At 32.2% G+C, this 16187-nt stretch overlaps 1 protein-coding gene across 3 annotated transcripts in view; it reads left to right on the top strand.

Moving 5' to 3' along the window:
- The window catches only part of LOC143224087 (glycine receptor subunit alpha-2-like), a 57735-nt gene extending 44359 nt beyond the window's left edge, over positions 1–13376 (top strand). For 2 of the 3 annotated variants that reach the window (XM_076452549.1, XM_076452547.1), the window contains 5 exons: positions 3002–3228; positions 4958–5040; positions 5918–6052; positions 10505–10881; positions 12890–13376. In XM_076452549.1, the coding sequence (XP_076308664.1) occupies positions 3002–3228; positions 4958–5040; positions 5918–6052; positions 10505–10881; positions 12890–13063 (996 nt within the window). In that variant the 3' untranslated portion in view covers positions 13064–13376. The remainder of the gene's footprint in view (positions 1–3001; positions 3229–4957; positions 5041–5917; positions 6053–10504; positions 10882–12889) is intronic. The other variant, XM_076452548.1, reaches the window with a different exon arrangement.
- The last annotated feature ends 2811 nt before the right edge of the window (positions 13377–16187 follow it).

Below are 16187 nucleotides of genomic sequence, written 5' to 3'. Positions count from 1 at the left end.
ATGCTATAAGCATCGAAAGCTATAACTGTGATAAACACTTATTAATCAAAAAGTTACAGATATTTAGTCTGTTTGTTTGCTTTTTGTTTGTTTTTGAATTTCACGCAAAGCTACACGAGGGCTATCTGCGCTAGCCGTCCCTAATTTAGCAGTGTAAGGCTAGAGGAAAGGCAGCTAGTCATCACCACCCACCGCCAACTCTTGGGCTACTCTTTTACCAAGGTGTGTTAAGGCATTCGACTCGTAATCTGAAGGTCGCAGGTTCGAATCTCCTCCGCAATAAACATGCTCCCCATTTCAGCCTTGGGAGCGTTATAAAGTTACGGTCAATCCCACAGTTTGGTCAAAAGCGTTTATAAGTTTCAATAATTACGAACCGTTCAACTTCAGAGAATTAACTTCGGACAATAGTATTTGTACTAGAACGTTAGATATCTTCTTCGGTGTACCCCGCTAGTACAGCGGTAACTTTACAGATTTACAACACTAAAATCAGGGGTTCGATTCCCCTCCGTGGACTTAGTAGATAGCCCAATGTGGCTTTGTTGTAAGAAAACACACACACACATCTTCCTTAGTGAAGAGTAAGCTTGTAAACCATGTGAGACCAAACAAGAAAAGGGGCTAGCTCGCTTTCCCGTTAAGAGAAGTATACTTGTGTATGAACATAGAATTAGTTTGCTCTCCGTGAATCGTCTGTAAAATATTCAGCCTCAAACCAGATAGAAGACTCAGTAATGTTTGTAAAACTTTTTTACATAAACTGTTATTTGTAATAACAGTTATTATAAATTGTGTTGTTGTTTGTATGTTAAAATATGTTTGTGTTAAGAAAGACGATTGCGGGTTTAAAATGTCAAACTAGTATAGCTACAGTGTCAAGTAAAGTGTTTTCTTGAATTTAGCTGCGTATTTTTCGAAAGTACTGGATGCTGGAGATGATAGGAGATATATTTCTGTGGAAGGAGGTTGATAGTATTGAGTATTTTGATACTTTTAGAACGTCAAAAAACAATCAAAGCGTATCTGAGCGTCGGTTTCGATCGCTTCTACCCTGATGTTGATTACGTTAATACAATTTGTTCAGAACCTCTCGCATGTTCCGAAATCGATTCGGATAACACATTAGTAACTTCAATAATCTTTGGTCACCACCATCATAGAATCTCAATCTGATTCGTCATCTTTGAAAGGAACGTGAATATTGAATTATCTTTGTAGCATTTTTTCCTGACATTTATGAAACAAATGTCCCTCACGTTTCTCGACAAAGCGGTTACAATCAAGTAAGACATCTTTCGGCATACTCCGGAATCTATGTTACGCTAGACATTGATTGTTATTGTAGAGGACAGTAGTTAAATGTGATATTATATAATGGTCGTAATAAAACAAATAGCAATTAGTTACTGTAAATGAGTCTCTTTGTATTTCGAAGACATCTGATTGGTAAGGTAAATATGGTGTGATATACAAATAATGTTTTAAAAATGTCATTAGGTTCAAATGTAACTAAATGATACAGCTTGTCGAGTTTCTCTATCACTCAGAAATTATTCTTAATAAAATTATCTTTGGTATAGAAACCAAAATTAAGGGCAAGAGGAACGTACGTAAAAAATGACGAATAAATATACACCATTATTTACATGTAAGAACTACTAAGTGAAGTCAAGATTTCGATGCTTATACATGTACAAAAGTTGTATAGACGTTTCGAAAGACATTATTATCCTGTTTTGTGTGTTTCATTGCTTTTTTCTTGTCAATACTAAATTATTTACGGTACTGAAGAAAACATCCATTTTTTTGTCTTATCGTTAAATAATCTCCAGTTCTAATTTGGGTTTGGAATTAGCCATTTTTATTACTAATTTGAAATAGGAAATAGACATTTCAAATACTTATTGTTACTTACAAATGATAGGAAATAGGCTTTTTATATTACGTCTGAAATCTCTGAAATATCAAATTACTGCAACAAACAATGATGATAGCGTTTGTTACGGGTAACTGTTATTTTTTATACCAAGGTAGTTGAATAGTGTGTTCATTTGCCTGAAAGCAAAGCCACAATGGGGAATCGAATCCCGGATTTTAAGGACTAAGCGCTGTTCAACCTGGGGATTGAGTAGTGTGTAGACAACTTTCTTTGATTAATGAAGTGAAATTACATGAGATGATTTATTTATTTTTATAGTGTAGCTAAGCAAGTAAATAGTAAAAATTGTCAAAAATATTCATCTTTAATATAAACTCTATTGAAACGATGTCTATTTGAAACTCTTATATAAGGATGAAAAGTGTTGAAATTTTACAAGAAGTTTATGAATTATCAACCTATTTGAAAAACTTCTTTACTTTCTAGATAAGAAACAAAAAATAGAAAATAACGCTCTCTCTCTCTCTCTATATATATATATATATATATATATATACAATCAGGATAATATTATTTATATTTAATATTAAATCGAGTCAAAATGTCACTAACCACTGAAATACAACAACAACAAAGACCATGTGTGGTTTTCTTTTTTAGCCGCGGCATAGTGGCTCATAGAATGCATCTAAGATGTTCCTTAACTACAAACCTTTAGTTTCATAGCTTTACAGATTTGAGATCTAATAATAGTCACAGCTATTGAGGATTTCTTCTTGTTTATCTTTAATTGTACCAAACGTTTCTGTTTGTGGAGTTTTAAAGAAATTGTTATTAACACATTTCACATAAAATGTGATCAAAGATTGTCCTGAATTTGTCTTTCCCACTTTAAAATATATATTTCGTATTCTTACATTTATCTCCTATTGGTTTACATTTTTATAAAGAAAATACTATTAAATTACGTGTGTGCTTAGAAACAAGTTCAGGTTGTCCAATGTTAAATTTTGACCTGCAGAAGGATATAACGGATAAATGTGAACATTTTCACACTGATATGTTTATTTTCCAAGGCTTTTTTATTGCAAATACAGACTCGTTTTCTTTGTCTTTCAGACATACGTAGCAGACATCTTTATGTCTCAGAGCTGGAAGGATTACCGACTTCGACTTCCAGAAAACATGTCCAGCTATTACCGACTTCTCCCTGTGAGTTGGTTAAAACGGATGTGGCGACCGGACTCTTTTTTTAAGAATGCTAAGAAAGTCACCTTTCAAGAAATGACGATTCCAAATCATTACATCTGGTTATATGATGATAAAACTATTCTTTATATGGTCAAGTAGGAATTTCATGATATATATTTCTTATGATTTTTTTTATTGTAAGAGTGCACTAAAAATAATAGCTTATACACGAACTAATTCCTTCACAAGTCAAAAATATAATGTTATAGAATTCATTATATTATTGGTACTATTATACTTTAGGTTGCTGAGTCTATATTTTACACGTATATAGATATCACACCTTTATATAAATATATGTATTATGTTATTTAATTATTAAGTACATACATATAGACAAAGCATAATGAAAACAAACTATAAACAAAGTCATCCTTCGTTCAACAAAGCAAATTGTTTGAACCTGAAAGGAAAAAGAAGAGGGAATCCTCAATAGCCACACCACTTCAACTTCTATTACGCACGATTAGAGTAAATTAATCTATGAGACATGGGCGTGGCCAAGATCGGAGTTCAAAACTATAGATAACTTAGATAACTCTAGCACATTGTGTTACGAGCCTTGCCTTCCACTCACTTTTCAAATCAAATAATAAACACAAAAATTAAGGACAGTATTCCATCCTGTAAAGTTAGAATTTTTTGAAGAAATTGAGACCGGGAGAAATTCATATTTCCGACTCGAGGCAGATATTCAAGAAATTAAATTCCAATGTATCAACTGCTGAATATTTCAGTTTTTAGTTCCTTCGTAATTAAGGACGAAACTTTACATAACTTTTGATGTAACCCAATTTAAGTGTCTTCATTTACCAACACTGAGAATTAGCACTTGCAACCAAAAGCTTTAAGAGCTGATTGGAATATTCAAGAAGCCTGAAACTTACTAGGAGAGAGAAAACTAACAGTTTCAAAAGAAAACTGAAGCATTGTTATACGTTTATAAATATTGTTACATCTTGTTAACTGGATTTTATCTATTTTAACGATGTAACTGATCATGAAACAGCTGCTACTTCTGCAGCTCTCTTTCATAACTTTAACTTGTTTGTGTTTGTGTGTTACATTAACTGATTTGATTCCCTCTAAGAATAATAAAACGTACTTCTGATACATCCACTGCATATTCTAGTATAGTTTCTTTAATGTTTAGCATGCACGTGTGTTTTTACTAGATAATCGTACAACTCACTTTTAAATATACATGTGTGAAAATTAAACAACTCATCGTTAACAACAAACACCATGTGTGGTTTTTATTCTTTTTGAGCCGCGGCATTGTGGCTCATAGAATCGCTCTAAGCTTTTCCTAAATTTCAAACCCTTAGTTTCATAGCTTCACAGATTTGAGATCTAATTATAGCCACAGTTATTGAGGATTTCTTCTTGTTTACCTTTTACCCTACTTTACACCTGAACTTTTAATATAAATGTGTAATAATTAAACCCTGATCTTTAACTATTAATATATAAAAATTAAACACCTGAACTTTAACTATGAGATGTGTATAAAATGAACACTTGATCTTTTACTGTCAATATATGTAAATTGAACACCTGACCTTCTATCAAATATGTGGAAATTACACTTCGAAATTTACTTACTACTGTATTTTTTCACAGTTTGTCTTGGCTTAAAGTTCCAATCATTCATTAGTTAAAGGTCAATATTATAAAAATGTTGAAAAGCTCCGTAGCATCTTTAATAAAAACATCAAATTCAAAACAGTGTCTTATAAAAGGATAAACACTTATAAATCGTTACTTCTTTTTTTTTCAGAAATGACCTTGATAATCCTACCTCTTCTTTGCTTATTTTTATAGATTAACACTTATCTTATCTTGTGCCATGACGTTCGAAACCTATCCACATGATACGCAAATCTGTACTATGAAAATAGAAAGTTGTAAGTAAAAATATGGCTTATATTTTGCTTATGAAAGTAATCAGTTATTTTCAGATTAGAATATACGCTCCATTACTTTTTATCCAAGTGTATTAATCCAAACAAGCTAGTTCATTCAGTTAAGATGCGTAAGAAACTGTTTGACTTTTTTATGTGAATGGGCAATGGAAAAATAAAGTAACTTTGAAATTGTTAATTATATGTTTCTGATGAAGTATCAAAATGAGGTATACTGAATATATCTTGGTTATACAAGTGTAAGAATTCGGATCAGGCACCAAATGGATAATAAACGTTGGCAATCTCTGTGTAAGTGTTAAGAGATTTTGTTATAACTAACATAAAACTTTAAATTTCGTACGATTAAAAATTCGTAAGTTGTATAACTGATCGTGTATTTATATTAATATATTGTTAAATTCTATTTGGTTACTTCAAAAAAAAATGTCATACTCACATAGTTCTTCGCTCAGTAAATTTACACTAAAGTTTTAAGCATGATCAGTCTCATCAGTCTAGCTTAGTCCTTGATAAAAAACAACTTTCATCTGCAGTTTTCTTTACTTTTATATTATTATTCTTAATTGCCCTACTTTTGTCTACCTTACGTGTACTATAACTGTGTCTATCTTACAGATAATCAAATTCAAACTGACATTTTGTTATACGCAAGTTTTCAATCTTACTGAATGCCTTAGCAATAGGCTAAACTAGTTTCATTTCCATTATATCGATTATATCTTACGTCCATAGTTCGTTAAGTAAATCACCCAAACTAATTAAATATACATATAACAATATTTAAGTATATTTTTGTATCTTCTTGTGTCACCGATGTTTTTTGTTATAGCCCCAGGTTTTTATTTTTTGATACTAGTATCATACACTACCGATGATCTAGTATTCGACTGGGAACCCGAAACTCCCCTGGTTGTTGAAGATTCGATTGAGTTGCCGCAACATATTCTAATCGACAAACGTCTAGGATATTGTACCCAAGTCTATTCTACTGGTAAGTTTACCTTTAGTGTATTTTATAAAAGAGAGAAAAAAGTATAATTTTGCTTGCTTGTTTGCAGCTAACCACAAACTCACACAATGAGCTATTTGCGCTATGTGATATTTTTAATTTCTAAAACAAAGTAAGATTGATCTCTAAGACATACCAAAGTAAGATTGATCTCTAAGACATACCAAAGTAAGATTGATCTGTAAAACAAAACAAATTAAGATTGATCTGTAAAACGCAAGAAAAATAAGATTGATCTATAAAATACAGCTAAATACTCGTTTGGTAGTTAAACACAAAGCTACACAATGGGCTATTTGTGCTGTGCCCTTTACAATTATTAAAACCTGGTTATAAGCTTTCAGACTTGCAGCTGAGCCGCAAAGCGGAAAAGTGGACGAAATGTGTGTGTGTGCCTACGTCGTACTTTGTTGTGTTTTACAGAGTCAATCTTATTTTGTTTAGCTTAAGCTTAGCAATTAATAAATACATCCAATTTTTCAAAAATAAATTTTCTTTATGTAGAACAATTGCTTTTACTTACTATTGTGGCACAGTGTGATGTCTGCGGACTTACAAAGCTAGAATCCGAGTTTGGATACCAAAATAATAGCTTTTATTAACAACTATTAATGAATTTAGACAATTTTTATCACATTTCTGAAGTTAATATTTTGTTATTCGTCTAGATTGGTTTGCTTTGTTTTGAATTTCGCGCAAAGCTACATAAGAACTATCTGCGATAGCCGTCCCTAATTTAGCAGTGTAAGACTAGAGGGAAGGCAGCTAGTCATCATCACCCACCGCCAACTCTTGGGCTACTCTTTTACCCCCCCAATGGCACAGTGGTATGTATGCGGACTTACACACTAAAAACCGGGTTTCGATACCCGTGGTGGACAGAGCACAGATAGCCCATTGTGTAGCTTTGTGCTTAATTCAAAACAAACTCTTTTGCAAACGAATAGTGGATTGATCTTCACATTATAACGCTCCCACGGCTGAAAGGGCAAGCCTTGTTTGGTGTTACGAGGATTGTAGTCCGAGACCCTCGGATTACAAGTCGAGGATGCTTTATTCCGTAAGTGCATAATGGGTCAACTATTCTGTACCCACCGGGGTATTGAACTCTTAATTTTGGAGCTTAAGTCTCCCACTTTTACCGCCAAGTCACCGAGAAACTGGAATTAAACTATGAATTTCGAAATTCTCGTGAATATATACCATTTACGATAAGTAACAATGTCAACTTAAAATACTTGAACAAAGAACCTGTGATAAGTAACTGAAATTTTGATGCTGCAATTTTTAAATGCATGATTAGAGAATGTATATACCAAGATCAAACAAATTGTGTTCTTTTTATCAAAGCAGACCTCTAGAAAAATCTTTGAAGAAATTATCCTCCTATAAAAAGAGTGAAACTTAAAATTTCTTGTTATTTTGAACTAATTTAACCATCTATTACAAAAGCTCTATTGTAAAATCTGATGGAAACTTAATTGATTGAGACATATTATAATCATCTGAAGTTCCATCAGTTAAATGACATCTGTTCAGAGTAAATAGCATGAGGCTTAACTCTAAATCCACAGCCAAAGACGGATATATTTGATCCACGAAAAAAAAACAACACCATTTCAGGTACTAGGTTGTCTAGAAATAAATGTCGGAATTCTGGCGGTGACATTTAGAAACTGAATATTGAGTAATTTATCGCTGATTGGCTGGTTTAATCGAACATTTGTCGCTTACAAGGTGTCTTAATTGTCTGCTGTTTCGCAACCCCTAAGGCAGCATGGACAAGAAAAACTTTCGTCTGAACTCTTCGACTTCAAACTTAGACAAAAAACTACCGAAACTACAAAGAACATCAACCAAGCATTCGGTAATGGATCTGTTACTGAACGTACAGTTCAATGTTGGTTCAAAAGATTTGAAAGTCTTGAAGACCACGAAGGTTGTGGAAGGAATCCATTCTTAGATGAAAACACATTAAGGGAAGCAGTTGAGACAGACCTTCGCATAACAGTACGTGAGCTTGCAGAAAAGCTAGGCACAAGCAAATCAAGCATTGCCAACCACCTGAGTAAGATTGGAAAGACGAAAAAGTTGGATAAGTTGGTTCCGCATGAGCTAACTGAAGATCAACAAAATCGGCGTTATGAAACCTGTGAAAGTTAAAGTTTCAAAAATTGAACGAATTGGCAGTCGAGGTTTTGCCTCATCCATCTTATTCTCCAGACCTTTCGCCTACAGATTTTCAAGCACTTTGACAACTTTTTGAACAATAAACGCTTTCTAAACAAGGCAGCTGAGAAGCTTTCAAAGAGTTCAATGATCATAGAAACTCTTATTTCTACAGCAGAAGCATAAACAGCATCGCTACTCGTTGGCAAAAGTGTGTTGAAGTAAATGGTGCTTACTTTGATTAAAGTGTATTTGTGTTTTTCTTATAGCTCACATCGGGCTATCTGCTGAGCCCATCGAGGGGCATCGAACTTCTGATTTTAGCGTTGAAAATCCATAGATTTACCGTTGTACAAGCTGGGAGGATTGATTAAAGATTGTTTTAAAACAATGGTTTATACTTTTCCAAACTTCGCAGTTGAAAACGGCATTTTTTTGGACAACCTAATTGTAAGGCACACACGATCTACTTAGGTCACTTTTAATATGCAACAGATAATATAATATTAAAGCACAACCATCTACTAAAGATCATTACTTAAGAGTCTGTGCTTGTGTTGACAGAAAATCTTAGATTTTAGACTAAGAACTTGAAGTGCATCATGGATATCAATCAACTGCTATAAAAACGCTCTTGGGGTTAATTTAGGATACTAATCAATTAAAATACTTTTAAGACTTAAAAATGTGTGTTTGCATATCACGTCAAAATGTACTAAGTGTATTAACGTATTAAAAAGTTTTAAAAGCTACAGAAAGTAGAGAAATCGTCTTTGTATTTCTATTTTTTAAGCAGGGTAATTAGTATATAAATTGGAAATAATTTTCTTTCAGTTTAGTCTGTCTTTCTGCTACAATTTCTATGCATTTTGTTGTTCGAGTTACGTTAACAACCCATTAACAAAAATATATTTGCTGTAGATAAATGAAAAAGGTACACTTGGAATATAAATATTTATTTAATAATTACTGTATAAACATTTAGCTTCTTAATTCTCTAAAAAATGATCATATTTTATAATAAAAATCTAAACCTTTACATGACTTAAAGTTAAACTGAAAATTGGAAGTTATAATTTTAAAGAAATGTATGCTCTTAAGTTAAAAGTTTATTTTTTCAATCGAGTCATTACATATTTTGTTCATTTCATAATACATGAAATTTATTTTATGAACGAAAATTAATATGTCATATTATATAGTAAAAATAGCTGATATAAGTGTTAGAAACTTTTATTTAAAACACAATAAATAAATTGTACATTTAATTTAAGAGGGTTCCTGAACATTGTGAATGTCACAGTATTAATTGTGAAATATATATATTTATTATATCTTATCGTTGATACAGAAACATTGTTGTGTCAATAAAATTTGAGTTTTTGATATTCAACCGCACTTAAAATATCATAGCAAAAATGTTGATGCATAATGAAGATTTGTGTAATGCTGATAATGAATGTTTTCAAAATTACACTTTGAATACTCTATGTAGCTGTGACCATGATTCATGTCTAAAATACAGAAAAGTAAGACTGATCTCTAAAACACAGCAAAGTAAGATTGATTTCGAAAACACACCAAAGTAAGGCTGATCTCTAAAACACAGCAAAGTAAGGCTGATCTCTGAAACACAGCAAAGTAAGATTAATATTTAAAACATGGTAATTTGTTCGCAAAGGATTTATAAGATTGACATTTAAAATCTCTAGTTTAACTATTAATAACGTTCTGAAGTTGAAAAACATAGAAAATAATAAAAGCAAAAACGTTTATGAAATGAATTACAATTGCACCTTAGTAGCTGAAAAAAATGCATAACAGTTGTAATGGTGCAAGTGAGGATGATGTTTGTATTCAAATGAAATTGCTACAAAGACGTTCACTTTGATCGCTGTAAGAAGCCATATGCAAATTTTTTTTACACTGAGTCTTAACTAATTTTACTGTACTGAAGTAACGAAACAAACGTCGGATTGAATATTACCCAAAATCTACTGACTTAAATTATGGATAGTGGATTATGACTCATCTACGCATTCTGAAGATAAACCATAATTTTAAGATAATTACGATGAATAAATGTTTATACTCTCAGTACATAGAAGATAATGACAATACGCCATATGATGTATGTTTACAGTTTGAGACAATATTTTATAGACATTGTCTAATTGTCTTACATTTTTATGTTCTTTTACTGTATGAAATCACTATGGCAACTAACTGCCTTAATTAATATACTCATTTTATTTTCACGAATAGGGAATTTCACATGTATTCAAGTTTCTTTTAAACTAAAGCGTCGTCTGGGTTACTACATGTTTCACACTTACATTCCTACCTGCTTGATCGTCATCGTGTCCTGGATCTCTTTCTGGATCAGACCGGAAGCTGTCCCCGCTCGTGTCACGCTTTGTGTCACGAGCCTGTTAACGTTATCGACTCAACATGCACAATCGCAGAAGTCACTTCCACCTGTGTCATATATTAAAGCAATTGATATATTTATGTCATCATGCACTGTCTTTGTTTTTGCCTCCTTGATGGAATACGCACTTGTAAGCATCTTACTAGGAGAATATAACGACCAAGCTGGCAAAAGAAGTTTGCAAAATATGCTTTTAACTGCAAAAGGTGCGGTAAGTACACAACTAACAAATACTTTTTAAAAATACAGACAACTAATTAAAAGGCTTAAACTAATAATAATATAATGTTATTATGCACTTGTAGCTTAAATCAACTAAACTTTTCAGATAATGACGGTAAAAAAAGATATAACAATATAGCTATAGTTGAAACTAAAATCTGTATTAGAAATTTCTGAAATTATTGAAACTTCTGCATTAGAAATAATTATAGTTAAAATAAATCTATTTAGATATGCGTCAAATTTAGATAAGGCCGTATATAAAATTAAATGCAAACATAACGTTGCAGATATCTATCTGATTACTTTAGAATTTGTACACATTACAACTTACAGCAAGTGGTCTGGTTTATTATGATTTTCAGGGATATTTTTGAAATTGTTCTTTTTTAAATTGCGAAAACTTATTAAGAACTCATCCTCTCTCACACACACACACACATGGTTTAACATGATGGTTAACTAACATGATAAAAGTCACCTGTTTACAAAGTGAGCCCAAAAGTATGAGATGGGAATTTTTTCCGATATTTGTGTGTTTGATGTAGCGTTTATGTTCAAATGCAATGCCTATGTTTGTAGTATCTTCTACTTCTCAGTTTCACCAGTTACATTAACACAGCGATATCCAGAGCTATCCAAGTCATTAATGTGTTGAAAGTTACAACCAGACATAGAGATGAAGAATGCCACGTGTTCATAGCTACTCTGAAATGCGCACTACCGAAAGTACAAAACATCTCTTTACGATTAGCCACGGGATGTACTTCAACCGCTTTTATGTTTGTCTTATTACACCTTACTAACCTTACCTGTATTACAGGACATCAGGAGTGGTTACAATCAAAATTCTTTTCTCGGGCCTTGTAGGACACTCTGATTCCGCAACGATCTCACAATTCTCAAACATGAAGGTGATTGTTTAAAACATACTTCTGGAGACAATCATTAGTTGATCGATGCCATACAGCCACCGCTGACATAATTCGTCACTACCAAATATCGGATTTTCTCATGTGGAATAAATAACTGTCACCGCTGGGATATGAGTAAATCAGTTTAAACAGCAGAGGGTAATTCAGAAAAATAATACACACAATTATTTTTCACTTACTTGAATTCCGTGGTGTACAGGCGTAGAAGGTTCTAAGACTAAAGGAAATGTCGGGCATTTATCGTCTCATGGTGCAACAATGTTCTTCAAAAGGCTAGTGGAATTTGCAATATTGTTCAAATTTCCCACAAAATGAAATAATGATTATAGATCTGTAAGTCAAAAAGTAAGTTCTACTCTGGGTCACTGAACAAAATAAACCATCACTAGACATAATATTTGTGACTGACTCACAAGTAGTAACAATACTGCGTAAACTTCAGAGCAGCAGTAGATCCTAAAATGAATGATATAAAACAAAACAGATGCAAGGTACAGTGTCACCTAAACATACCTGTCAGGCCATGCAAGGGAAAGGGTAAGCGATGAAGGTGATAAATATCATTATCAAATTTAACAAACTATTTGGGCAGGATATCAACTTCCATTTTCTAATAAAGTGAAGCAATAACTATGAAGAAAGGTCTTCATCAACATTCAGAGAAAATTGTCTGCTAGAAAACAAAATAACATATTGTAAAGCCAGGAAGAACAAAAGTTGTAGAATAAATAGAAGAGTCGGCAGACAGAAGACCAGTGCCTTCATGGAAATGTAGGACTTATTGACACTGCATGCCCCTGGTGATGCCACCTGGTACTTAATTCAACAATATTTTCACATATTTTTAAAGTATAAAGTTTTATACACTTTTTTGAGCATTAGTTTTGTAAATTTGAAAATCTCACTTCAATCAAACAGTCATTTATACTTTTATCGTAACGACCTTTGTTTAAAATAGCGCAAACTTTGTGCTTAACCCTAAAATATAAATTTTACAAAGAATTATGACGAAACGTGAAAATGTGTTTAAACTTTAACTAAAAACTACCTTTTCTACTTTAGGAAGATGTAATAGTTGCTAAAGGAAAGAGGCCTAAAACTCTTGCATCATCTGCACAACGAAGAAAAGAAAGAGCAAACCTCATGGACAAAATATCACGTGTGGCTTTTCCACTATCCTTTATTTTTTTGAACTCTGTATATTTGTTCGTGTTTATATTCATGGATCCTGATTAGGTTTTATTAAAGCGTTAGTTCACACACGACAATAATGTACTGAAAATAAATAGTATTTATTATAACAAGTAAGAAAGCCTGCTTTCAGTCATGTGAGCGAAATAACATCAAATACTAAAATAAAATATGAACTGGTATTCAGTAAAACAATTTTATTGACATTGCCAAGTTTAATAATCGAAAAATAATAAACTACTTGATAAATCTTCAATTAAACTCTATGTATTAATTAATTATATCCGTCATTAATTTCACAAGTTGAAAATAAGTTTAATACTTTAATTCAAACATCACACTTCAACAAGTCATTAAAACGATGATCCTGAGAAATATGTTTTATCCTAAGAAATTTATATAGTTATTTCAGAGTAGCTTATCATTTTAAATTGTAATTTATGACAGAATGTATTATTTTTAAACAAGGTTTAATAAAATGTATTTATTCAGTTGGTATTAAGTGAATTTCTTTAATTTTTTTACCAAGTAAAACATTTCATACAATCGATAAACACATTTCTTAAGTTATTAACATTATAAAACTTCTGATCATTGAAAGTTACTTTAGATCAAAACTAAAAATCAACCCCAAGATAAGTACAAGTAATTAAGTGCAATCTTCAACGTTTTTACTTATACCGATTAGAATGTATTGTAATAATTAAATGAAGAATACTCGTAAAGGTTTCGTAGAATGAAATGTTTAACTTGAAGGTTTTGAAGGATTGAAACAAAGTTGAGTGGAAGTAAATTCTATTAACTAAATGAACCAGGCTTTGTATAAAAATTAAAATAAACAATTTTCTTGGGTGAGTCAAAATAACACAAGAAGGACATTATAGAACTTTCTAGTCGATATGTCTGAAACAAAGGAAGACAGGCTCACAGTTGCTTTAATTAATTTATCACCATGAGCTCCATCACTAAACAAATGTAGGTTTAATAACTTCGAAAGTAATAATCAAGAAGCAGCGCTTATGTTGATACAAGTCTTCTTGCAAGATGGCTTTCAGTGTATCGGAGGTATGTTTCTGGACTTACGATCCTAAAGTTCGAGGTTCGTTTTCTCGCGGTGAACAAAACGTAGATGGCTCATTGTGTAGCTTTGCTCTAACATAACAATAGCCTAACAAGATATGAAATTTTTAAAAATATATTTACCTTTTTACTGTAAAATCGGGAAGTGATATAATGTATTTCATCGTGTTTAATCATTTCTTTGTTGGTAATAAAACACTGAGGTGTACCCTGATAAAACACTGTATACATTCCTTACACTTTCATTGTGTTGCATTTGTTAATATTTTATAAATGTACTGTAACGATGGAATGCCTGTGTTTTAAAATCAATTGGTACACCCTGATAAAACAGTGTATACATTTCATGCACCATTTGATTTTAAAATACATAGGCATTCCATCGTCACAGTACATTTATAAAATATTAAATGCAACACAATGAAAGTAACTCTTTATGGGGACGACAACAATGAATATTAATCGAATAACCAAAACTACCACATAGTTTGCTTGCAACATAACACCTAAAAACAAAACAATAAAATAGAAATATACTTTACTTTTTGTCGACCAAAAATAAACTTTCTATAATAATACGATATACTTTATTACATAATCTTGCATGTTATAAAAGATTTAAATTAAGAAGTTGGCCAGTCATGGTTATGTGGTTAGAACATTCTACTTGTAATCTGAGGGTCTCAGGTGCGAATCCCTTTCACACCAAACATGCTCGCTTTTTCAGCCGTGGGGACGTTATACAGTGATGGTCAATCCCACTATTTGTTGGTAAAAGAATAGTCCAAGAGTTGACGTGGATGGTGATGACTAGCTGCCTTCCCTCTAGTCTCACACTGCTAAATTAGGGACGGCTAGCACAGGTAGCCCTAGATAAACTTGAAAAGATTTAAATCAATTTATTTTTTTACTATTATGAAAACAATTTGTTCAAGTTGTTCTATGATAACTTACGCAAAATATTATTTGTTTCTAGAGTATTAACAAATGTATAAATCATTTTTAAATGCACACAGCTCTGACATATTTTAATGTTATAGTTAAAATATTTGGTATTTAGTAGGATATGCTGTCGATTAGACTTACATAACACCCGAGTTAAGTGAGAATCTTGATAGTTGCGTTAACAATAAAGGCCCGGCATGGCCAAGCGTGGGGAGTACAGGAAATAACTAGCATTACATACAATTTAACTCCTTTATTACTGACGTCTCAAAAACAAAACTAGCACAATGATCGGTATACCAAGTAGAAGATGGACCAACAATTACGTTTAGCGCTTGAACTCATCGTAATGAGCTATATAATTTGAAAAGTGTGCTGCATTTCGATGTTGACAAACAACTGCACTGAGAATATAGATCTGGCAAAGACTGTTTCTATCTGGATGACCAGAGTTTAACTAATAATAAATTTCAACAAATCTTATATTCACCAAAATCTGAGCTTGTTCGGAGAATTGGAAAAGTTTTAAGAGCTGCAGATAACAAACACAGAATCAGCACACGCTATTAATTGTGTTATGTGATAAACTTGGCAACAGATTCAGCGGTTAACGAAATTGTCGTTAAGTAAAACAGTCGTAGAGATTGGATGGACGTTTATATGATTAATTCAATAAGTATGAAAACAATGGCCGTATTTAGGTGGCTATAAATTTGATGCTGTAAAAGATCAGTAGTTACTGTTCCTATTCTAATTAATTATACTCAGTTGGGCAGTAAGGACATCAATTCATTTATCATCAATTATAGTAATGGATTTAACACATTATGGTCCAGGTACAATTAGATGCTATCTCCACTTACAGCTATTAAATAATAGAATGAGTTTAAAACTTTTTGCATACTATAGAAACCTTGTTTATCATGGAAAACAAATAGTACGTACAAACACTATTTAAAATCAAGTTATAATAGTAGTACAAAATAAACCTTTAAAATAATTATGCTTTAGATAATATAAAAGATAATTTATTTTGGAATTTCACACAAAGCTACTAGAGGGCTCTCTGAACTAACTGTTCCTAATTTAGCAGCGAAAGACTCTCTAGCAGCAATCAATTGAACCCCCCACCATTTCATAAGTT

This window comes from Tachypleus tridentatus, chromosome 8 (assembly GCF_004210375.1).
Source record: "Tachypleus tridentatus isolate NWPU-2018 chromosome 8, ASM421037v1, whole genome shotgun sequence".
Lineage (NCBI taxonomy): Eukaryota > Metazoa > Arthropoda > Merostomata > Xiphosura > Limulidae > Tachypleus > Tachypleus tridentatus.
This window is presented reverse-complemented; position numbering and strand designations above follow the sequence as displayed.